This window comes from Uranotaenia lowii, chromosome 2 (assembly GCF_029784155.1).
Source record: "Uranotaenia lowii strain MFRU-FL chromosome 2, ASM2978415v1, whole genome shotgun sequence".
Classification (NCBI taxonomy): Eukaryota; Metazoa; Arthropoda; class Insecta; order Diptera; family Culicidae; genus Uranotaenia; species Uranotaenia lowii.
In genome coordinates, this window is record NC_073692.1 from 156,358,027 (window position 1) to 156,384,158 (window position 26,132).

Genomic DNA, 26,132 nt, shown 5'->3' on the forward strand with positions numbered 1-26,132 from the left:
GTTCATGTTTAATTTCAGAATTAATCTCACGAATTCGGAGGAGCCCACATTTACAACCTCGCTGGGCGCGCTACGGGAAAAGCTGCCAAACCCAAACCAACCGGATACGCTCAAACTTTTCGCGTACGCCGTGAACCAGAAGGGCAACAGCCAGCGAGTCTACATAACCGATCTGCTAATTCCGGCCGTCGAAGAGCAGGAACAGCCGGACGGGCGCAATTCCTCACTTCTGACGCCGATACTGATCGGTTTGCTCGTTACCATTCTGCTCATCATCATCGTTATAGTGGTTAGAATTTATCTGAAATCGAAAAGACTTAAACAAACTATTGATAAGGAAAAGCGCTACACGGAGGAGTCCAAAAATACGCTTCTGTTGATGGATCAGTCCAAGGTAATTGAGAGACGTTATTTGTTCATTTAAAAAAAAATATAATTATCAAACGGTGCATCTTATGCAAGCCCAAATATAATTATTTTAGAAATGTCAGAAGAAGGAGAAAATATGGCGTACATTAATCGTATTTGTATTATACTGAGTGCAGAAAATCCAATAGCTTAAAATACTTGGGGAATTATATCTATTGAATTTTGATGATAGTGTGCTAATGCCAAGGCCGTGCAAACGGGAGAGGTTTTATGGGCTCAACCCATCTCACCTCCCCCATGGAGATTTTTTCCAAGAAAAATTTTCAACTTAGAACGGGAAATTACTTGATCTTAAAATGTGTTTAATAAGTGTCAACAAGCTAATCAGAAGTGTTGCTAGCCTCCGCCGGAAAGAAGTCTCAAATCACCCTAGGCTTGAGACATTTCATTTAACGACACAACTTATATGCCGAATTTCAATTTTCAATTCAATCAACCTTTCTTATTGAAACTCTAAACTTGACATACAAAAACCTTACCTAGTCTTTGGAATGGGTTTTTATTAAGAAATATAACCAAACAAGTTCAGAGTTTGAAACCTACTTTTTAACTACATTTTTTTTCATCGAATACTAAATTTATACATCAACAAGTTGGAAATCATGTATCAGGTGTTTTCTACTCACGATGGTCATCAGAATAAGCATATCAAAATCCAAAACCTAGTACCCTCTACTTTATTAATAAAAATTTTGATTTACAAAAACGTGCTGATATGAAATATTGTTAAAGAAACCAATTTCAGCCTCAATTTTGTTTTGTGTTTCTTGTTCTTTTAAATGCTCAACATCACATTCAAAAACGTTTTGATAAATTACACAAAGTCACAAAATATAGGTACATACTACCGAGGTGCAAAATATTTAAAAGTTAATTTTGACTAATTCGAGTGCCAAAATATGCAATTTTTCTATCAGATTTTGATTTTTGAGTTTAAAGAAATTTCTGCGTTTGAAAACCAAATCTTAAAAACAAAAACAAAATTAAAAAAAGGTTTCAAATCAATTATAAATTTTCCTCTGAACTTCTAGCAATTTTGAGCTCTGCGAAAAATAATATAGAGGTTTTCAATTTGTTAATTTTTTCCCAATTTCAAAGTAGTTTTAAACCAAATAGGATTTTAGAAAGTTTTTAGAGTAAAAGTCTAATCGTTTTGCAGTTTTTAATAATAAATAAAGTCAATTTTTTTTTTTCAACTTTATTCAGAAATGTCAGAAATACTTGTAATGATATCTTTCAAAATTTATAAAATCTGTACAATTTAACTTTTTAAGATCTTGCATCATCAACTTATCCCTTAATAAATATATTTATAAAAAATAAATTCAGGATCAGATGTTTTCTTTAACGTAGATTTGTTATTTCATCAGCTATCAAGTATTGATTTCACTTTAAACTGTTACATTTTAAAGCTTTTAAGCTCCATATCACCAAAACTCAAGGTGATTGAAAAAATTGACCAAAAAATGTGAGTTCAGAACGCTTAAATCTACTAAATCAATCATTAAATCATAGGCACAAAAATGCCGTTCGCTCGAGTTATCAATTAAATTTAATTCATAAGTTTTTAAAAAGCTAGACTAGTTTATTAAAAAAAATCATCAAGAATGTTGAAAAAAAAATTTCATCTTCCTATTTTCTTTTCAAATAAATTTACCGAATTTTAAAGTCAAACTATTTTAATTATATAAAATATTTTTAAAAAGTTTGTCTTGGTTTTTTAACTCTGATTTTTTTTGTTCTGAAAACATAATCTTCTTGGTTTGATAAAACTAAATTTTTAATAAGAAAAACATACATAATTTCCACCTTTTCCACCCAACGGTTCAATTAAAAGTGACAAAATATTCAGAGCTCGAAATTTTGAACTATTATACCTTCGATTTAAAATTTATATACGTTTTATTTGATTCATTCATAATTTCCTGTTTTTGTTTCGATCATAATTTTTTATCATGCAACGAATATGGTATGAATATGATGATATGAATGCGCAATGTTAACTAAATTTGTATTATCTTTGTGCTTTCATTCACGAGATCAACCATTTTCCAATATGTACTTTACATACTGAACATGTTGTGTTATTTATATGTAAAATTATTATTTCTAACTTCAAAAACGAACTTTTTTAGCCTTTTAATTTGAAAACTGGAAGAATTTCAACATAAAAATTTATGTTTAACTTTGATCACTGGCAATCTTGAAATAAAATTATTTTTTTTCTTTATAAGATCAATAATAGTTCTATTATGAACTTTTAAATTCTCCTAATATCAAAATTGATTTCTTTTACAAATCGAAAATTCACATTTCTAATCTTGATTTTTTTTTCAAATTTAATGCTATGAAAGCTACATTACTATAAGAGAATTTTTTAATCAATTCACGGTGTGTTTACAGAAGATATTTAAAAAAAAAATAATACAGTTATTCTATTTTTACAGAAATGAAAAATTTAGCCTTTTCTAAATCATTTTCAGGTAAAATTAAAATATTTGGTCGGTGAATCCCCATACGTTTTGTTTTTTTGAAGATTTTTAGTCCATATTTAAAAAAAAATTCTGTAAAATTATTTCAGTGCAATGGAACAGTAACTTTATTAATTAACATATTTATATATGTTTATTTCATGTTTTTGTGAACGCCTGGATAGATAAGTGGTTTGGATTTTCTGAAAAACTTTTTTTCATATGAACATTTTATTTAAAATTTTATTATTTGGAATATCCTTGTTAGAATTGGTGCTATTCAAATGCAACATGAATCTATGTTCATATGAACTTATTCTGGTTTATAAAAAATTTATGATACATGAATAAAAACAGTCCAACACCATTCCATTGGTTTGCAACAAAATATTTAAAATCTTTTCTTTTTTCATAATTGTTCTTTGAAATATTTTCACAATATTTGCAGGCTCTGATGCATATGGCTACGCACTTTAGACGACAAAAATCCTTCAATTGAAAATGATGAAACAAAATTTAAATTTAGATGAAAAATAAATAACAAAAAATATAATTTTCAATCATGGAAAATTTTTAAACCTGATCTGAAATTTATCTGAGACTTCAGATTTTTCTTCAAACCTGGTGTTATATTTCATGAATGCTATTTCTGTGCCTTAATTCTTAGGTTCGAAGCTTTATTCTAAATTTGGATTCGTATTCTATTTTTGATGTTTCGGAAATAAACTACTATTTTCAAGCGAATTTCTTGTTCAGAATAAGGAACATCATCGGTTCATTTTCACCAAAAATTAAAATATTTTGCGGTGACCTTCCATACCAATTTATTTTCGAAAACTTTATATTTGAAATCTCCAAAAATATGCATATTTTAAAGTGTTTTATTATCTCAGAAGCGCTAATGATCTAAGTTTTTAATTTAAATATTTTGAAATTCAACTCATCGAAAACTTTGAAAAAAAAAATTAAAAATAAAATCAAACTAGCTACATAGCTATACAATAAAGAAAATTGCTCAAAAATATCTTATCTTGACAGAATTTAAAAATCGGCTGGTAAATCCTGTCAGCAGTCTAAGACGGATTATCTGAAATTTTCAGAATTATTTGAATCCACATATGAATCCATTTGAATCCATTATCTTAAGATTTTCTGGTTGCGGAAACACTGGAGGGAATTTTATCAAAAGAATCTCAATGATCCAGAATAATATACTTGGAACCGCTAGAACTTTTTGTAATAACGCATATCGTGATGCTATCTGGAGAAGAAACGTTTGTCTTGAAGCTTTGAAAAAATTAAGAAAATCAATATTCAAAATGAAATCCGTTAAAAATAATTTCAGAGGAATCAGTTTTTATACTTCTCACATTCGCATCACATTCGCACTTCTGACTTAATGCAAATAGCTACAGCAGTTTATTCTAGCTTTAATTTTACATGTTTATTTTTTTCTTTTGATACAATAATCATTTTAAGTCAGGAGTGTTTCATTCAATGCTACATTTTTATTTTTTCTACCCCAATTTTAGTAACCCTTGCTGTACACTTTGATTCTTCAATTTTATCCAAAGAGGTATTTTTTGTTTGATTTGTTTATTTTTAAAGAGACTTTAAATTTAAAATTCATTTGCATCTTATTTAAAGAGGTAGCATTTCTGTGAATGTTTATTATTATTATATAATAACCTCTTGAACTCTTTGTTTTAAATTGAATTTTAAAGTTTTTAGAAAAAAAAATGATGGATGAATCTAGTCTAAAACTGTGATAAATTTGTAATTATACTAAAAAATGCATTTCTATCTTTTTGTCGATATTAAATCTACACAAATAAACAGTATTGTTGGCAAAAGAGAATTGCAAATAATTGTTTGCGAACTAGCCTGAAGCGCGTTAGATTTATCATGTTTTGTTCTTTCCTTTCTTAATTTAGTTATTCTACTCTTTTTTACTGAAGCATGAGTGTTAAAGTAAAGCAGTCATAGTACAAGTATTTTTTTCAATTCTGGTAAAAACCTCTAGAAATCATCAGTTTGAATTAACCATGGAAATCCATAAAAACTAAAAATTTATTATTAGGTACATAAATCTAATCTGAAACTCACCTTCAATTTGAGAAAGAGAAATTTGAATTTGATTTTATGTAGCTAAAGATGAATGGATTTCAGTGCAAATACTTTTACCTCTAACCAAGGCCGTGCGAACGGGGGGGGCAGGGTTTTGGGGGTTTAACCTCTCCCCTCCTTATGAAGATTTTTTCCAAGTAAAATTTTCAACGTAGTATCGGAAAATAACTTGATCTTAAATAAGTGTTAACAAGCAAGTCAAAAAATTTAAAATTTAAATCACCCTTGGCTTAAATTCCTTAAGACATTTTATTCTACGACACTTCATGACGTTCACGATTTGAAACTGATTTTTCATTGTAAATTTCGATTTGCAATTCAATTAACCTTTTGCATTGAAACTCTTAACTCGACATACAAAAACCCTACTTCGTCTTTAGAATGGGTTCTTATTAAGAATCGTAACTAAACAAGAACAGAGTTTAAAACGAACCATTTTAACTTTAAAATTTATCCATCGAATACTAATTTCATACATCAATAAGTTGGAAACCATGCAACAGGCACAATGATCAACAGAATTAGCAAAAAAAAAACAAATCTAAAATCTAATATCCTCTACCTTATTACTTAAATTTTGATTTAATGAAATCGTTTATGTCATTAAAAATGTTATGCTTATATGAAATATTGTTCAAGAAACCAATTTCAGTCTTAATTTCATTTTGTATTTCTTGTTCTTGCTTAGCATCGGATTTGAAAAGATTTTGACAAATTTCACAAGGCAAAAAAGACTACATTTTTCCACGGTGCAGTGAATTTGCAAAAGTAGTTTTGTCTAATTAGGGGGCCCTGAGTCTAAACATGCAATCTTTCTATCAGCGATCAGCTGTTATTGAAATAATTTTTAAAAATAGGTTAAAATCTTTTAAGGATGTTCTGGACTTTTTTACAAACTTGAAAACAACATTTTGAAATAAAAGTTTCAAATGCTTAACAATTTTTTTAAGACTATAAGTAATTTAGAGTTCTGCGAAAAAAGTAATAGTAGTTTTCTATTTGTTTACTTTTCTCATTTCACGAATTTTTAAAGAAGTTTAAATCAATTTTTGTTTAACCTCAATGCAGCAATGTCAAATATACTTGTAATGATATCTTTCCAAGTTTTCATAAACTGTCTAATTTTATTTTTTTAAATCATACATCATCATTATCATCACCATCATCGTCAAAATATTATGAATGAAATCAGAACCAGATTTATCTCAAATGTAGGTTTAAAAGTTTATCAGTTATCAATGATTGAATTCACTTAAAACTGACACATTTTTAAACAAAATGTAATAGTCTAAATTCAACAAAAAATTCTAGATTAGGACGCTAAAATCTACTGAATTAATCATCAAAATATAAGCACCAAAATGCTTCTCTCTTAAGTAATCAATTAAATTTCTTAAATAAGGTAATAATGGTAAGACGTGATTATTAAAAAAAATCTTAATATTTTGTTTCAATTTTCAAATGAATTTACCGAATTCAATAGTACAGTTTTTTTTCCAAATTTTAAATAAATTTGACGAATTTTAAAGTCAAGATTTTTAAGTTTTTATAAATATTTTTAATAAGTTTGTCTATGTTTTTTAATTCTGAATTGTGGTGTTTTAAAACATATTCCTTAAATTTTTTTCCTAATCAAAAAGTCAAATTTCAAATCGCGATTAATTTTTTTTTCATATTAAAAATACATCAACACTTGAGTTCAAAATGAAGAAAAAAATGTAAATTAAGATGAGTAATATATATCTATTATTATCATTTTCCTAACGATCAATCATGGTTAATCTTTTAGCTGATCTGACGTTTATTTATTGGACATTATTCGAATTTAGATTTATTTTTAAATCTGTGTTTTGGAAATGTTTACATATTTCAAATTTGAAAACTAGACTGCTGAGAAATTATTTTGAAGCAAATTTCTAGTTTAGAGTAAGGAACATCATTTTGAAAAATTTATGAATGACTGACCGAAAACATCATTGATTTGGAACATCTCTTATGATTTGTTGAAAAAAAGATTAACTCATTTTATCACTAAAATTTTTTTTTTTTTGAAAATTATGAATAAGGACATGATGTTAGAAATCAATTCCCTTCTTTATTGTGTAATTTGAAATAGTTATTATTTTTAGCTAAATTTTAATTTCGGAAACCCCCCCCCCCCATGGACGGGTCCTTCGCACGGGCCTGCCTCTAACTAACTTAAACTGGTTTGCTGAGATTTGTTAAAATTTAATCTGAGGTAAACAAAATACAAAAATGCCATAAACGAGCTATGTGGTTTATCTTTATGTGAGGACTACCAAAAGTATTAGTTCGTTGTATCCATACAGTTGTTCATGAACGATTGTGACGTAACGCGACGCCATCACAGAGTCAAGTATTACCGTCAACTGGGGCAACATGCAACAATTTTCAACTTTAATGGCTTCTAAAAAAAACTTATAGTCGTTTTACCATCATTATGGCATTCGCAACTTTATCAACGTTACGGTTGGCGGATCGTTATTGAAAAACTTATCCGGTACAACTGTGTTCGATGTTTACTCTTGGGCTCGAACTCGCGGACATCTGCTCAGGAGACAACAGACTTGCCAACTGAGCTATATCACAAGCCAAAAAAAAAAAAACTTATGTTCACAGTTTATCATACTCGGTATGCATCAAAAGTTTAAAGGATGATGGGATATCAAATTTGCATAGTTAGAAAAATTATTGGTTCCTTTAGTTATTTTAACTTTCCAAAAACATGTGATTGGATGTGTGAAAATTTTTGCGATGCCTTAAAGACCATTACGCATGAAAACACCAATTGCACCAATTTTTTGTTCTGTAGAAACGAATTTTCACATTTTTTTCTGAAAATAAGGATGCTGCATACATTTAGGGGTTAAATAATACTACGATAAATTCTACAAGCTGAAATCATAAAAAAAATTGTATGGATGAATGAAATTGTTTACAAACGCGTGATGCAAAACATTCATATTCCAGCACATGGAAACGAGATTTACAAAAACGTCTTTGATTTGAGTTTTGTTGCATTTTACCCCCGACACCTAACTGAATTATGAAAATATTTATTTAAAAAAATTGAGTGATTGTTCGAAAAATATTTATTCATCAACAGTGTTGGTATAGCATGAGGAAACCAGTAAAAAGTTTGTAGGTAATCAAGCCAATCCGTCATACTGGGTAAAGTTTTTTACGGCATCGAAAAATGTTAAAATTTGTGCAGTTATTGCTCGATTTTTCAAATTTTATAGAAAATAAAAACTTAAAAAAAAACTTAATATGCTTAATATGTGAGAAAATATATCATATTTATTTTGTAACTATCTAGCAAATTTTTACCCGGCCTTGCTAGGGTTCACAAAAAAATATAAATCAAAATGAGTCGTTTGATTTTTCGAAATTTTGGAAGCTTTATATTCATCATTTTAAGAAATTTGGCCCATGTTTGTCCAAGTAAGTTTTGTAAGTCTTTTGAAATTTTGTTTAAGATTAATCACTGTATTTATCGATTTAGAAGAAGCTTTTAGTTATGAGGATTGTCAATAGAATTCCAAAATAATTTCCTTTCCCTTTCCCTATCACGAAAAATTACCCGCTCATTTTCCCCATCTTTTATTTTTTCTACAAAAAAAAAATTATAATCTTAAGATGTCCTTACTAAAAACAACATCACTTTTCACCGATAAGGCCGATAAAATTGAGTAACAAATTTAAAAAAAATATTCATTTGAAAATAAGTTTTTCAGGAAATCAAAATTACTAATCTTGCCAGGCGTTGATATTTTTATGTTTCAGAATTACAAAAACGTGATTAAAAAAAATCAAATTATCAAAGAACAAAATTGCATTGGAGTAATTTTAAGATGAAAATTTTTAAATATGGACTACAAATCTTCAAAAAAAAACGACGCGTATGGGGACTCGCTGACCGAGTAGTATAATTTTGCCTGAAAATGACTCAGAAAAGGCCAAATTTTCCATTTCTGAAAAATTAGAGTTTCTTTTTTCAAATATTTTCTAGAAACACACCGTGTACTAAATATTTGATAAACTCATTGCAACGAATAAAAAGAAAATTGCTAACATTTTATTGAAGCTTAAAAAATTAGTCATGATGACGTTTAGCCAGATAGCTAGAACGGCCAGAAATTAAAGCTTTATTAGAGTTCTAGAGATGCATACAATTTATTATGGACATTATTTCTTAAGCCTTAACGAAGTTGCGCTAACCGCAATTAATTTAAATTGTTGGTTCGATGTACAAATTTTAAAGAAATTTTTTGTGGAAAAAAGATCAAAAATATTTCCACTTCCAGATAGATACTAGCAGATTTCAATAATGTATGAAACATTTTCAAAATTTTAACATCTCTCTTTAACGCTTCTTTGCAGAAGGAGAAATCTCAAAAGGCTTCCAAGTGGAAAAATAGCATGGGCAGTAGTATTAAAACGAGGAATAAAATAGAAACCATAGACGACGAGCAGGATCCCGACTTAATTCCCGTAAGTATTCTATTTATCTTTCAACCAGAGACCCTAGATTTTAAACTCATTCAGAAAACCCTTCCACAGTACCCCCGACTTACCGACATCCAGCAGGAAGAGCTGATCCCGATGACGTCGGAGTTTTCGTTCCGTCCCAAAACGGTCCGGTTGCCACCGCCGCCGAGCACTCCCATCACCACCACCACTTCCAGCTCATCGACAACGGGTGGCGGCGGAGGCGGAGGATCAACTCTGGGGGCAACGACCTCAACGACCACCACCACCACCACGATCCTGAGCTTCCGGGACGAGGACATATCCGAGGCCGAAATCAACCTGAAAGGAATTGAAGACTTCCTGATGACGAACCACGTGCCGGAGAGCTGTGTGTGATATCGATACCACGTGGCTTTCGGTTACGCGTTACTTTTCTAGATTCGACTTAAGTCTCATGACCCTAAAAGCAATTCCCATTTGTTATTTGAAATTGAGAGAAAAACCGGAAGGATTAAAAATAACTAACCAGAACAATATTCGAAATTAATCGCTGTCCATTTAATTTCTTATCCAGTTTTTTGTATAAAAACAGAACTCGTTATCGAAACACGTTTTCAAATGTTATTTCATGGTAAAGTTGATATTATTTTACTGTTCTTAAATCAACCTCTCACTTATTCCATTCTTTAACCATCAATCAACTATTGTTTCTCTTTATCTCAAATATTCTGCTCTCAAAGCATTCTCTCATCAGAAATGTGTTCGGTTTTCAGTGTTTAGCGTGTAAGTTTTTGAATGTGCTTGAGTATGCTCTATTGAATGTTCTACAAAACTCCGATTATCGACACGATATGTATGTATGTGTGTGCGTGTAAAAACTATACGATACGCAGAAGATAAACCTAACAAAAATGTGCTCTTTGTTACCATAATTCTTTCGTTTTCTTCTGATAAGATATGTGACAAAAGAACAAAATGTAAACTTTTATGGCTCTACAACTACGTGATAGTGTATAAGTAAAAAAAAAACCTAAAAGCAGATAACAGCAGAAAATCTAAGAATAAAGTTGGGAAAGAATGTTATATATTTAGGAAAAAACCTCCCCTGTTCTGTAAAATTCGTCGAATGGCTTAATCATTAAACTTTTATTTTTTTCAATTTTCTCTCTCCTTTGAATGAAAAATGGAAGGCCAATTTAAGTTTCAAGATATATGATTTCAAAGATTCACTGTAGTTATAAAGAATTTTCGTTTTGTAAATAACCTCTATAAACATTTTTCATCTCAATAAGTTAAATTATACTACTTTTCAGTATCAGCCTAATCAACGACAACTAGTTAAAAAACAAATCCTAAAAGCGAATTTCAACAACGGAAAGCACACAAAAATCGACGCAGTAAAAAATCTTGAAAATGAAAACAATAATCTAGGAACTCGTAAAAAGGGGCAGCGCAAAAAAAACGTACGAAGCAGATACACTAGCGAAAGACACACAAACGACGAAATATGTAAGCTAGACACAAGAGAAAGATGAAAAAAGGAATAGCTAAAGGTTATAAAAATTAATCTATATTCAATATGGAAGTGTACCTAAAAGATATATTATTGTACTATTATTGCTATTGAAAGTATTATTGAGAAAACAAAAGATTGTTTGTATAATAAAGATTTTTTATGAAAATATTAGATGGACGAGTTTTCATTCTTGAGAAAACATTCTGCAAAATCGAATCAAAATTAAAAGCACAGATTTTGACGCCTTGAGTTTTATTTTTTTTATTACAATTTGTCTATCATCCCTCTAGTTTTGAACATGTGACGTTCAGAAGTTTTCAAATAAACCCTCAAAGTACAAAATCTGATTTCGAATGAATTTCTGATTGTTGATTCAATCAAGGGTTAATAATACTTTGCTTAATTTTTTTATTTTTCGAGCTACTCTGAATATGAATACTCTAAAACTGAATTTGGAAAATTTGGAAAAGTTTTTGGAAAATTAAACAGAAACATCTTTAACTTTTATGTATTGATATATGAAACATTATTTTTCCATTACTTTGTTGAAGGATGCCACACATTTTTACTTATGCTTTAAAAAAAAATATTTCTTTTGGTCGCAATTTTCTTCTCTTCTTCTTCTATTTCATTTATTTAAAGAGGATTTAAACATTCTTCTCTTCGTCGAAACTTTCGTAGGTACATATGTTCTAGGAAAAAATAATACTACGTACGGCCATTCGTTTGGAGGCGGAAAAAATAATAATGAAAACTTTTTTCACAGATGTCAAAATGATTCGCGGTTTAGGATAAAAATGAGCTTTGGATCAAAATCATCTAATTATATTTTAAGTTTTTATTCAAATGATTCTACATTTTCACAAAAAAGTTCAAAAAATTCTAAAGCAATTTTCAAAGAAAATATTGGCATATTTGAATTCTGCACCCTCTAGACTTGCCGAAATCAGTCATCAAATTTTTGGCAGCTCAGGTAAAAGTGAATTTTGTTGATTATCTAAAATGTTATCTATTACCGAGTTTTTGATAGTTAAATACTTCATTTTTATTGATGATTTGCAGCTCAAAACGACACTCAGAGGCCACTGCGATCAAAATGATGATGCTAGAAGCACTTATGTCAGATGGCGAATTACTTTTTCAAAACAAAGTTCAAATTTTCAAAATTTCGGCTAAAAATAGATTTATTATTAAGATTTGACAACACAATGAGGTAAGAAAAAGTGAATTTCATGAACCCGTAAAAAGTTGAACCCTAATTTTATTTTAATTCCTGAAAACTTGAGAGAAAGGAAGTCTTCCTGTGGTATATAATCATGTTTCCAGTTTAGGCTTTTAAAAGCATGGTTTTTTTAAAGGAGCAACTTTGTGAAGAAACAACTTAAAACAAATGAAGTAATTTGAAGAATCTCAGAGACGTTGATTTCATCACTGGGGTTCTTAAACAGTGATAAAATTTCTAAAATAAATCTATTGCATTCGGATTTCAAGTAATTGAGTGTTCGAAAGAACATAAAAACTTATTTTGCTGTTCCAAACTCTCGCGATTAAATCAAAATGTAAAAATGAAAAAGATTTGGATAGCAACTACGTTAGGGTTTATTCGAAACATTATTATGCGCGTAATTCCAACAAAGGTAAACTGATTTCTTCAATTATATGTATAGTACACCGGGGTAAGTGGGGACGCGGGGTAAGTGGGGACGGTGGCTATTAAAACAATAATGTGAACAATAAAAGGGATACGGTTCCGACAATTGCGGATGTTTACGGTGACTTTTTGTAAATTTTCTATTTCTAACTACGATGTAGAGTTCATGTACATCTTTTTCAATCGCAAATTTCTCGTAAACTAGCTGGCTCTTGACGAAAAACTCTACATTGAAACAATCCTTACATTCAAAACAACCAGTTATTATATGCCTGTTCCTGAAAGCTTCCCAAATTTTCTAAACTCTTGTATGGAGGACTTTGTGGCACTACTGTTTGGTTAATATCTCCCATCTGTGCTATATGTGATCACGTTGAGCATAACTTAGAGCGTGTCATCGTATGTTTTTCTTGCAATCAATCTGTTCACTTCAAGTGTAAAAAACTTCGAGGGAATGCAATTGCAAGAGCAAGAAGTAAACCATTTTTCTGCTCTTCGCAATGTTTGAACTTTCATATCCAACAGCACCAAAAAAATGAGGGATTCGATGTTCTTGTGGAAGAAATTCGCGGAATAGCACAAAGTGTACACGAAGCGCGTCGCAAGTCTGCTAATTTACGCACCGCTATAGAAAAGTCACAACAGCAAATAGCCGAAATTCAGGAAACCAATAAACACATTGAGGCTTCTCAGGAGTTTCTAGCATCCAAACTCGATTATCTTAGTAAAGGTTTAGCTTTGTTAAGATCCGAAAAAAATTAGCTAAAATTACAAATCGAAAATTGCAAGGATAAAAATGTTGACCTTACAAAGCGTGTAGAGGGATTAGAATCTGAAATCGATCATCTTTATCGCGAAGGGCTTTCGTGTAATGCCATAACTCTAGGACTACCATCCACAGAAAGCGAAAATTTACGCGAAGTTATCGTTGCTATCGCAAATACAGTAGTCTGTAAATTGGAAAATAATGACATTATTAGCGCGAAACGCCTAAACGGGAATAATACTACAAGAAATGCTGCGCCGGTCCTGGTTGTTTTCCAAGCTGACACAAAAAAGGAAGAATTGTTCGACAAGAAACGCTTGCACGGAGTCTTGAAGGCAGCTGACATCGAGGAATTTTATTGTGGTTCGGTCAAGACAGTAACTCTGCGGGACGAGATGACGTCATATGGGAAAGAGCTGCTGAAGGAATCGAGGCTAGTTTAGGATGAATTAGGATACAAATATATTTGGCAAATATATTAGGACGAGGCGGTATAATTCTTCTAAAGAAAACTGATGCAGCGAAGGTGGACAAAATTGGAACCAAATGCGAACTGCTAGCAATGCTGGAAACGAAAAATTTTAAGCGAGCCTTGAATTACTCATCTACTTCATCTTTTATCGTGTCGTCGCCGAAACGCATGCAGATTAAATAATGTAATGTTAAGAGCAAATTTGTAATAAACTAAATGGATTTCACAACAAAAAATTACTTTTATAATATCATCTATGAATTATATAAATATGCTTCTAGTATTAAAAACAATCGTAATGAACTTAACATATTCCAACTAAATACAAGAGGATTGAATAATTTATCCAAATTCGATGAATTAAAAATGACGTTGGAACAATTTACAGAAACTATGGATATAATAATTTTAGGGGAAACATTAGACTGGCCCACAACGAAAAAAAAACATTATATTCCACGCGGCACCCCCTAATTTTGTGCATTTAGGTGAAAAAATGACTTTCTGAAAGTTTCAGGTCATTTGGAAGAAGCGCGAGCTGGCGCAAAGGACTTGAAATCTGTATGGAGATTTTCGGCAAAATGTATGAAATATCGACATACTTTCTCTTACTTTCTCTATCGACATACTACTCTTGGTGTTCTAAAATATGTTATCAGTATGCTAGAAAGCTCAGAATTTCAGGTATTGTAGTTCAAACAATGACAAATAAGTTTGTAGAAGATTGTGATGCAATACGAGTTGACTTTGATAAGTTATCCGCAATTTAATGTGTGATTTTTTTCGCATTTCTTTGATATATTGTGAACGGAGTATGGGCTAATAATCGCACTAACTTGATCGCATCGTCATACAATGAGAATAACAAATAGAAAGTTTGTTACCTTTCTTTTAACTTTTGCAGATATTTGTTATAAAATAAGCTACAACTTTGCCTTGGACACAAACTTTCTATCTGTTATTCTCATTGTGTGACAATGCAATCAAGTTAGTACTAATAATCACCCTATACACCGTTCACGATATATCGATGAAACGCGAAAAAAAAATCACACATTCAATTGCAAATAACTCATCACAGTCAACTCGTATCGCGTCATAGTCTTCTACAAACTTGTTTGTTATTGTTTAAACTACAATTCCTGAAATTCTGAGCTTTCTAGCATACTGGTAACATATTTTAGAACACAAAGAGGGAAAGAATGTCGATTTTGCTTGCTTTATATGTAAGAGACAGTTTTCGTTATGATGAAATCAGGTGTGAACATGATGCTGGTTATCACCATATACAGATTTATTTGAATATCAATGAACAACATATGAATGTACAGTAGACTAGTTCACTTTTCGGTTTTTTTCGCAGATCAAAGCCGGACTCATATGGGTTGTTCCTCATGCATTTTCAAGTATTTCTGCCAAATTTGAGATCTTTTGAACTAAACTCTGTTCTGCGCAATGAGTTTTTGTGAAAAAAAGACCATTTTTCTTGAAAATATTCTTATGATAGTTCTAGCAAGCCACTGTTAATATTGAACGATTATTTTATGATGCATGGTGGTTGATATTATAAACATTTTTATGAATCTGTTCTAGATAATCGTTCAAAACAAACCGAAAAAATTTAAAAAATCATAAACTACCAACTTGTACAGAAATTTTACTTACAAGTTGAGAGTTAAAAATCTGTAGTAAATCAGAAAAAAATATGTTTCACAAAATATTTTTTTATTATGATAGCCCTGTTTATTACCATTCATTTGATGCTTAAAATGTAATTATCGCTAGAATAGGAGCAAAGTTATTCAAATATTTATGCACCAGTTTTAAATCATATTTGTGTTCCTATTCAAGTTTTAGCTTCATGCAACATGAAAAACGTGGCATCAAGAGGACTTGCTTACAACTTGATCAAAGCGCGCGCTTTTTTAACTCCTGGCCCCGTCATGGGGCACTTGATTGAATAAAATATCCTTTCTTGTGCACAAGTTGGTGGGAGCAAACTTGAATGAAAAATATTTTATCAAATCAAATTTGTTGCAAACATCTTCAAATAACTTGACCGCTATACAACCAATTTGTATATTTATTGCATCAATAGAAAGGTAATAAAAAGGGCTAGCTTTACAAAAAAAGATTTTGTGAAACAATTTTTTTTCTGATTTACTACAGATTTTTAACTCTCAACTTGTAAGTAAAATTTCTGTACAAGTTGGTAGTTTATGATTTTTTAAATTTTTTCGGTTTGTTTTGAACGATTATCTAGAACAGATTCATAAAAATGGTTATAATATCAACCACCATGCAACAAAAAATTACCGTATTATAATAACAGTGGCTTGCTAGAACTCTCATAAGAATATTTTCAAGAAAAATCGACTTTTTTCACGAAAACTCATTGCGCAGAACAGAGACTAGTTCAAAAGATCTCAAAATTGGCAGAAATACTTGAAAATGCATGAGGAACAACCCATATAAGTCCGGTTTTGATCTGCGAAAAAAAACCGAAAAGTGAACTAGTCTAATGTACAGGCAATGTACAGACCTGCTTCGTACAGTATTAGGGGAAAGGTTTCCTAAATGGGCCTATCGGGTTAAATGACCCTACGGCTGTTTGATGAAATAGCTGACTAGACAGCTTATCTGACCAATGCATTTTGAGGGTGATACGCTTAGAACATAGGGCATGAAAGAATTTTATGAATTTACAAACTCAAAAAAAATTAAAAAATCATACAAAGTTTTGCTACATTTTGATGTAATATTTCGTTTTTTAAAAATTATACGTAAAGAAGCTTAAAACAAAAACTAGGATGGTTTTTGTTTCTTATTCAAATGAACTTAAGAAATTAAACATATTTCAGCTTTTGTGGAGGTTTAATATTGATTATATAGTAGAATAATTGAGTGTTTTTGTATGCCCCCATCATGTTTGTAAAATGCCTCCATCCTAAAATAACAGGTTAAATAGAATAAATAAATGATTTTTATCATTGAACCTTCAAATCTAAGCTCTGAATAACATCTTAAGTGAGAATTGAAGATCTAAAAACAGATTTCATAAAGTTTTTCTCATGAATAAACTGCCTCCATAGTATGGCAACCCTACACGCTCCTTTTTTTAAACTCAAAATTAAGTACGACTGAGGTTCAAAACATAGTTCGATTCTATGAACTTAAAGTTAAGTACCCTTTTTCCTCCTCGCGATTGTTCAAAATGGAGTTCGAACTGCGAACTCAAAACTAATCCCATTCGTGCCATTTTTGCCGAGCCGCATTTCAGGTAGCTACGAACAAGGGCATAAAAAACAGTTCAAAAAATGGTACTCGCTTTTGAACTTAGTTTTGAGTATGCTTGTCAGAACTTAGTTTCGCTATTGCCCAATCAAACTCAAAGCTGAGGGCTGCCACTAAAGTGCTGTTTGACCGTGGTCAAATCATAGTTCGATTGTATGAACTAAAGTTGAGTTCCTTTTTTTCTCCTTGCGATGGTTCAAAAGGAAGTTCGAACTGCGAACTCAAACTAATCCCATTTTTCCTTCGGCGAAGGAGCAAAACTGAGATCGATCTAATGAACTAAAAATTGAACCCTCCTCGCGTGTGTTGAACTGAAAGCACTTAGCGAGTTCGGCTGCGAGAACTGCATTTTGGGTAGCTACGAATAAAGGCATAAAGAAAGTTCAAAAAATGGAACTCGCTTTCGAACTCAGGTTTGAGTATGCCAGTCAGAACTTAGTTTTTGCGTTTGCTCAGTCTTACTCAAAGTTGAGGGCTGCAACTGAAGTGCTGTTTTGAACCAAAACTACTTAATTTTGAGTTTAAAATAAGCAGCGTGTAACTTTTGTTTTATTCCATAAAATTAAAATATACATAGATTTTTATAAAACTTCAGCTTTGTCGTACGGAAATTATTACTTTCTAGCAGTTTCAATGATATTAAACGGAAATATTGCCTAAAAACAGAAATTTTGTTCAAAACATAAACAGGCGCATTTAGCCCGCACGGTTTGAGGTTCGGCATTTTAGACAACACTTATAATAAAATTATTTTCTTGGAAACAGAAGAAAATTTTAACATAAAAATTACTCCAATGTATAGAAAACAGATGCCTGCACACGTGTATATAGTTTTTGTACACATATTCGATGTGATATTTTATTAAATCATTGTTCTGCTTAATAGGCGCATATAGCCCACTCCTCCCCTACCAATTTCTTAACCAAACATGAAACGATTCTATCGAGCTCCAAGCAGGGTTATTCGTGCGTGACAATTGGTGATATTAATATCCCAGTTAATAGTCTGACTGCTTAAAGTACTGTCGAATGCATTGATCTTCTTAAATCGTTTAACTTTCAAGTAACAAATACGAACGCCACGAGACCTATAAGCAACAACATACTAAATCATGTCTTATGCTCCAAAGCTGTTCAATCGAGGATCACAAACAAAACTTTATTCACAGATGTCAGTGACCATCGCTGTATAATATCTTCAATTAATTTGCGAAAAAGTGTTTGCGTACGGGCGCTTGAGAAAATAGTCGTTAAAAATGCTTTACTTGATAAAAAATCCGAAACGTTTGTAAGGAATATGAACCCCTGCACACCCCATGAACGCCTAACCTAAATTATTACAGCATTCAAAAGTTTGAAAAAAGAATGTACAACAACTTACAAAATCAAAGCAAAAATTAAAGGCTATTGTCCCTGGATTACACTGAATCTTTGAAAGTGGATGAAAATGGAAGATAAAATTCTTGGAAAATTTAAAAGAAATCCAAATAGTGCCTATCTTCGTGATCTCTTAAAACATGCCTCCAGGAATCTTCAAAACCTTAAAGAAACTACTAAAATAGAATACTTTAGAAATTTTTTCAGCAATGCCAACCCAAAATTCATGTAGAAATGCCTCAATTCCCTCGCAGTCGTTTCAAAGAACCCGAATAAGCAAAAAATCTTGAAATTAATAAAACTGTAAGTGACGATGAAATTCCCGCACAATTTATCAAGCGACATTTCCAGTTTTTTTCGGATTTAGTGAGAGACGTATTCAACGAAAGTCTTTCTACTAGAAGATTCCCAGAAATACCTTAAAGTTGCTAGAGTTGTCCCGGTCCACAAACAAGAATTAAAAACAGATTCCAACAATGATCGCCCTATCTCCGTCCTGCCAATTTTGAGTAAACTATTAGAGAAAATGCTGGTGTCTTGTATTACCGACTTTTTCCTTCAGAATGCAGTGGTGCAGAGCACCACAACTGCAACCTCTGATTTATTTACTGAAATCTTTTACGTACTCGAGAACAAAAAGCACACTGGCTTTCTTTTACCAGACCTGAAAAAGGCATTCGATGCTATAGATCACACCATCCTTCTGAAAAAAACTGGATTTCTACGGACTACGCGGACAAGCTCATAACCTCATAAAAAGCTTCTTGTCAAATAGAAACCAATATGAAATTTCGAGCTTCGCTGGACTTCGCAACCTTTCCCTCGCACTGGAAAGAAGCTTACATGTTCCCTGTTCACAAAAAGGGAAATAAGAAAGATGTGAACAACTACCGCGGAATAACAGCTCTTTGTTCGATAGCCAAACTGTTCGAATAGGTTGTTCTGGATCCGATTTTCTCGTCCTCAAAACAATACTTTTCCAATGATCAGCACGGATTTCTGCTGAAACGATCCACGACAACAAATTTGCTGACTTTTACATCGTTCGTGCAAGATAGCTTCACCATGAAGTCACAAACTGACGCCATCTATACTGATCTGTCTGCTGCTTTCGATAAAGTAAATCATGATATTGCTATTGCTAAACTCGAACGCTTTGGATTCTGTGGATCCCTACTGGACTGGTTTCGAAGCTATTTAACGGGACGAAAGTTATCTGTGCAAACTGGAAATTACTTTTCAAGACAATTCTCCGCTTGTTCAGGTGTGCCACAGGCAGAGACCGACAAAAAACACAAACACAACACAGTACATAACGTGCAACACAAATCCTGGAGTGCTGACACATAAATTTTTGTGTGCGACACTTTGGTTTGGCACAGCACTTCAATTGTGTTGTGTTGCATCAAATCAACACGACACAGTTCCCAGTTGTGTCGTGTCGAGGATAACACAGCACGCAGCACAGTGTTGTTACGAGCAAGGCTATTTTTTCACCCGTCGCACTTGACTGGACAGCATTTCTCCGTATTTTCCATGGCGAAGCTCTTCACTCACATTGTGTTGAGCAAAAGCAAAAGAAAAAAATTTATCCAGTTCGGCTGCTAGCAAGTAGGCGACGAATTGAAAAAAAAGCTAGCTGGCAGGAGCAACAATGATAATCGTATCGGGACCGGCACACGAACACACTGTGTCGTCAACTGTGTCGCATACTGTGCTGTGTTGCGGCCGACACGCAACAAAAGTAGATTGACACAGACACAGCACAGTTTCGTTTCGGAAGTGCTGTGTCATCAAATTGTGTTGCACTTACTGTGTTCGTGCTGTTTTCGGTCCCTGGCCACAGGGAAGCCACTTGGGACCGATAATTTTTGTCATCTATTTTAACGATGTTCTCACTCTATTGGACGGCCCAAAACTTGCGTATGCCGACGACCTCAAACTTTTCCACACTATCAATGGCCAAGACGATATCGATCTCTTGCAAAGGCAGTTCAACACCTTCGCTCACTGGTGTGACACTGCTTGCCTCTGAACCACAGCAAATGTGCGGTCATTTCTTTTTCTCGCAAGCGAAAACCCTCTTCACGCAGAGTACTCTCTTGGGAACGAAATCATCGCCCGGGTGGACCACATCAACGATCTGGGCGTTATCCTAGACCATCGGCTGGAGTTTAAGACTCATACGAATTACATCGTCGATAAAGCGTCTAGAAGTCTTGGCTTCTTATTTCGCGTAACAAAGGAGTTTAAAGATGTGTACTGCCTAAAAAGTTTGTATTGCAGCATAGTTCGCTCAACGCTTGAATATGCATCTGCAGTTTGGTGCCCATTTTACCAGAACGGAGCTGAACGAATATAGGCTATCCAGCGGCGTTTCATACGGTATGCCCTGCGAAACTTGAACTGGTTAGATCCGTTTCGTTTGCCCAGTTATGAAAACCGTTGCCGTCGTAACGCTGCACGTGCTCTAATCGTAGTGGATCTCCTTGCGTCGAGGATTGACGCTCCCATGCTGCTGGAGGCTACTCCTCTCAGTGTGCGACCCCGAGGATTAAGGAACCAAAATCTACAGCTCTATGTTCCCATCCGGCTGAATAACTACGGAGCCAACAGCGCTCTTATTGGAATTTTGAGAACTTTCAACCGCTTCGCCTAGTACTTCGACTTCGACGCTTCAAGGACTACTTTCCGAAGAAAAAATTTAATGGTTTCGAGAACTTTGTAGATTTAACTAGTTTTTAACTCATTATTTTATTAAGTTATCATTAGGATCAACATGTTATCCGTTGATGTTTTTACACAAATAAACAAATAAACAAGGGATGAATGAAGCGTGGAGTTCCCTGCCAAACGTTCATAGGATTGTATAGGTCTTTGGCTATAAATTTTAAATAGAATATAAATAAATAAATAAACAGATGAAAAAACAGAACGGGCTCACCAAATCAAAGGGAAACTATAATTACGGATGATTCAGGACGCAAGAATAGCTTTAACTGCGCAAAAATTTCGGGAAACTCGGCTTGACTGGATCAGGGGATGTTGGGAAAACTGCTTACTTTGCTTCTTCGCAGGAACCGAGGCTAACTAGTAGGTCTTCGTTTGGGTGGGCCTCTATTCCAGAGTCCGGTCGGTTCCATTTCTCGGACTTTAGCCACCAAATAGCTTCCAATTCCGAATATTTTACATGTATCACAAATTGCAGCAAATTTTCCTGTCAAAAAATAAACTCATCGGCTTTCTTCGCTCACAACCTACTCCGTACATGGAATGAAATGAACTTCAAATCTTCAACAATACTTTAGCGAAAAACAAATTTTCTCTAAATTTATCGAAAACATAACACATGATTTTGAACCCGTTCCGAACTTCTGACACTGGACTATGGTATCTGCTTGTCGACTCGGTGAAAATTGAACGTGTGACAAAATTCACTTACCTTAGATTGACAATCGACTCTGGTTTGAAATGGACACATCACATTCAATCGTTGAAAAGCGAAGTAACCTCGGCTTGCGGCCTGTTTTGGAAGATTAATGGCTTCATACCTTGCAAACAACTCGCGACTATGTACCATGGGTTTGTTCAATCTAAATTTCAGTACTCGGTATTTATCTGGGGAGCTGCTACCAGAACAAGGCTGAAACCCTTACAGATAGCTCAAAACCGTTGCTCAAAGGCTGTATACAAGCGTCCTAGATTATATCCGACCAAGAATCTGTACATCGAAGCTGATAAATCTACTCTTCCAATCAATGCAATCAATGCATTATTCACAATCATCTGTATAACCCAATCGCTCATCACCATCATATTTACGACCGCCCTGATCACAGATATGCATTGAGAAACCAAAGTAGCTTATCTCAACCCACCTCAGAATTTGCCAAAAAAAAAAGCATTCACATATTACGGTAAGACTTGCTATAACCGATTACCTGAAAACATACGATCGGAAAGAAACATCGCCAAATTCAGAGATCTCATCAAGCGACGCACCAAAGCTAACATGGATACATACTACATCCAGTAAACTAAACCAACAGTCCGGTTTCCGGTTACCTGACAGCTAGCGTTCCCTTGAAAGAGAATTTTCTCACTGGGAACGCATCAAACTCCTGGATCTACATCACTCGCGTAAACCGCTAGTTACCTGTATCTAACGTCAAACTAATGCCTGTTCCAATATTTCTTATCATCTCGCCACCAACCACCACCACCTCCATCACCGCCTCCACCGTCACCAGCCGAACTACTACCTTATGAAAACTGTTTGCATCTAATCAATCTAAGAATCAAAAAAGAAAATGTAAAAATATTGTATAATCAAATCATTCGGAAAGATTACATAAAAGATACAGAAAATGAAAGAGTGATGAGGAGGTTTTATACCTTTGGGAGAAGTGGCTTGAAATTAGCTCCACTCCCAGGGGCTTTTCCCTGCTCACACATAAAAAAAATCGTCCTATGGGTTTTTTTTAATAAATTCACAGTCACAGATTTTTCTCAAAATTTGATTTAAGCTCTGTTTAAGTGTTTTATAACCGAAAAAAGTTTTGTTTTTTTTTTTATTTTACGTTGTTTACGATATCTTTCTTCTAATCTAAATAATGTTGAATTTTTCAATTTTCAAGTTTTTTTATGAAATGGTTTTATTTGAAAAGGAATATAAACACTAAAACAAAAACGATTATTGAACTAGAAAAATACTTCAACTGTTAATAAGAATTTAAAAATTTATTAGGATTTTATCAAATTTTAATTTAATCGTATATCTTAAATTTAAAGTAGGTGACACATTTTCAAACATAATTGGAAACTAAAAATTACACTAGCGTCGCCTAGATTGTACTAGCATCAATTATTGATCAGCGCAACCTATAGATCAAAATTCATTTTGACAAGCAGAGCCACCTAGTTTTCACTAGCCAACTAGAATAAGGGTGATATTATTTGAGTTTAACGGAGTTCTAGATGTTCATGAATATTTGAAAAAATTGTGTTGCTTAGTTCCAACTTTGGTAGAAAAAAAAGGGGAAACACGGTGTGCCAAAATACGTTATTAAAAATAAAAAATGACCACCAAAATGGCACTCGACATTCGAAAGATATAGTATTCAGGCGTCTATCCTGAAAATTTGGAAATGTTTCATCGGGCTTTTTTGAAATTAGAGTTATTTTAAATTTTAAGTCAATTTTCATTAGATTTCCAATGGGGTTTTTCGACCTTATGTTGTATGGCTATGGATTTTTCTGACTACACATATTTTATGACAATCATCCTGTTCAATGACTTTATAGAAAATTTTATGCCCGACAACTTTGTGGAAGACTGGAAAAAGATTTGACTTGATTCTGAAAAGTTATTGGCAATTTTGTAAAACTTGATTAGACTGATTGAAATTTTTCCATGTTTCTTAGGTTTTTTTTCAATTCCGCTTCACGAATATCTTTCCAGGCGTAGTTTGAATCGTTTTTGGGTCTTCAACCATTTTTTTCGTGCTTAAAATGTGCTTAGTCGAACAAGGTAAATAGCGTAATATTGGCTTTAAAATAGTCATTATTGATTACCTTTTTGGATTCAACAATAAAAATAAACGATATTTTTTATTTAAAATTAAAAATCAACACAGATGACCACTGTTATAGTCCACTACAGCATTTAAGAGATGATCATAGTACAACTTCGATGTATCGGGGGTTTGATATAGTTTCCACGTTTCTGAAAAATCATGATGAACACTCTCCGAGGCTTGCTCTCCGAATACACTCAGTGATTTTCCCAGAGATTCTCCCACACTGTAGAAAACTCTCAATGAGTGATGTGTACTCGGAATCTAAGTTTTCCTTAAAGCATGCCTTGTAAATCTCCTGGAACAGCTTCAGTGCTTGCGATATCGGTATTTTTACAGTTTTAAGTGTTTTTTTTATTTATCGATTTTACTTACCTTTAAATGTTCTTGCACATCAAAATGACCTTCAAGCATATCTGAGGAATCCATTAGATTATGCCAAGCTTTTCCTGTGAAACCAAACGTTTGTTGGAGATGCCTCACTCCTGCCTTTGCAGTCCACAATTCTGCTAGCTCTGGATTCGTTGCTGCAACTGCCTTAAACAAGGCATTCACGATTCCGAGAGTTAAGTGCAAAGACGGTGGGGGAGCGGCAGTTAATATTAGCTGATTGTCAGATCCTTTGAAGAGTGGCTCGTGAACACAGCATGAAAATCTCTTAGCAGATTTACAGTTGACTTCTTTTTCATTGCTGTGCGTTTTTCTTGATTGTCCCCAAAGTCCTCAAGTTTCCGTTATGTGTCATTAAATATTGCTTACTGACATCGCAATATGGACACGGATGTGCTGACGGATGAGCCATTATGCCCGTTATAATATTTATGACTTTTAAATCTTCCGCAACATATCCATCGATGTCTTGCAACTGTAGCGCGTTCCAAATTGGAGCAATATTCTCATATTTTTCTTCCAGTTTTGGGGCAAGAGCATGAATCAAAAGCCTAATAGTTGATTAAATAATTTGATGTTATTATACTATAAGCCTAATGTTCATAACTATTTCTAAAATACCTTCGAACACCGCCATCCTTGAAACGTTCAGCTTTGGACTGCTGTCCCAGTGAAATCACCAACAAAGTAATTTTAAAAGAACCACCTCCATCGTCTATTCCAAATTTAAAAATTAGTTCTTCATCAGTCATATTTTGCGAGTCTAGAATCTTTTGAATAATTTCTTTTACATCGACGAAGTATACTTTCGTTTCCTCCCATATCACCCAACTTCTTGATTTCGAAGAAATCCTTTAATTTCCGGTTATATGAGCCTAACTTTTCTTTAAGATTAGGCTCAAAATTTATACCCATTTTACGGAAGAGTTTCGTGTAATACTAAGGGTTTTCCTCGCGCTTAAGTTGTTGTCAACTTTCATTTCGAACACATTCTGGGCAGATACAGGAGCAGTTGGTTTCAAAGAGCTGTGAGCTCGTATGATGACTGTTACCCATAGATTTACTATTACATAGACATTTGTGCTGAAAATTCTATCCCAAACAACTTTATCAAAGACCCAAAAACGATTCAAACTACGCCTGGAAAGATATTAGTGAAGCGGAATTGAAAAAAACTTAAGAAACATGAAAAAATTTCAATCAGTCCAATAAAGTTTTAGAAAATTGCCAATAACTTTTCAGGATCAAGTCAAATTTTTTTCCAGTCTTCCACAAAGTTGTCGGGCATAAAATTTTCTAAAAATTCATTGAACTGGATGATTGTCATAAAATATGTGTAGTCAGAAAAATACATGGTCATAGAACATAAGGTCGAAAAACCCCATTGGAAATCTAATGCAAATTGACTTAAAATTTAAAATCACTCTAATTTCAAAAAAGCCCGATGAAACATTTCCAAATTTCCAGGATAGATGCCTGAATACTATATCTTTCGAATGTCGAGTGCCATTTTGGTGGTCATTTTTTATTTTTAATAACGTATTTTGGCACACCGTGGAAAGGGATTGA

At 33.1% G+C, this 26,132-nt stretch overlaps 1 protein-coding gene across 1 annotated transcript in view; it reads left to right on the forward strand.

Moving 5' to 3' along the window:
- Nucleotides 1–11,208, forward strand: part of LOC129744096 (nephrin-like) — a 457,247-nt gene extending 446,039 nt beyond the window's left edge. The window contains exons 12-14 of the mRNA XM_055736459.1: nt 19–394; nt 9,432–9,542; nt 9,612–11,208. Of these exons, the coding sequence (XP_055592434.1) occupies nt 19–394; nt 9,432–9,542; nt 9,612–9,917 (793 nt within the window). The 3' untranslated portion in view covers nt 9,918–11,208. The remainder of the gene's footprint in view (nt 1–18; nt 395–9,431; nt 9,543–9,611) is intronic.
- The last annotated feature ends 14,924 nt before the right edge of the window (nt 11,209–26,132 follow it).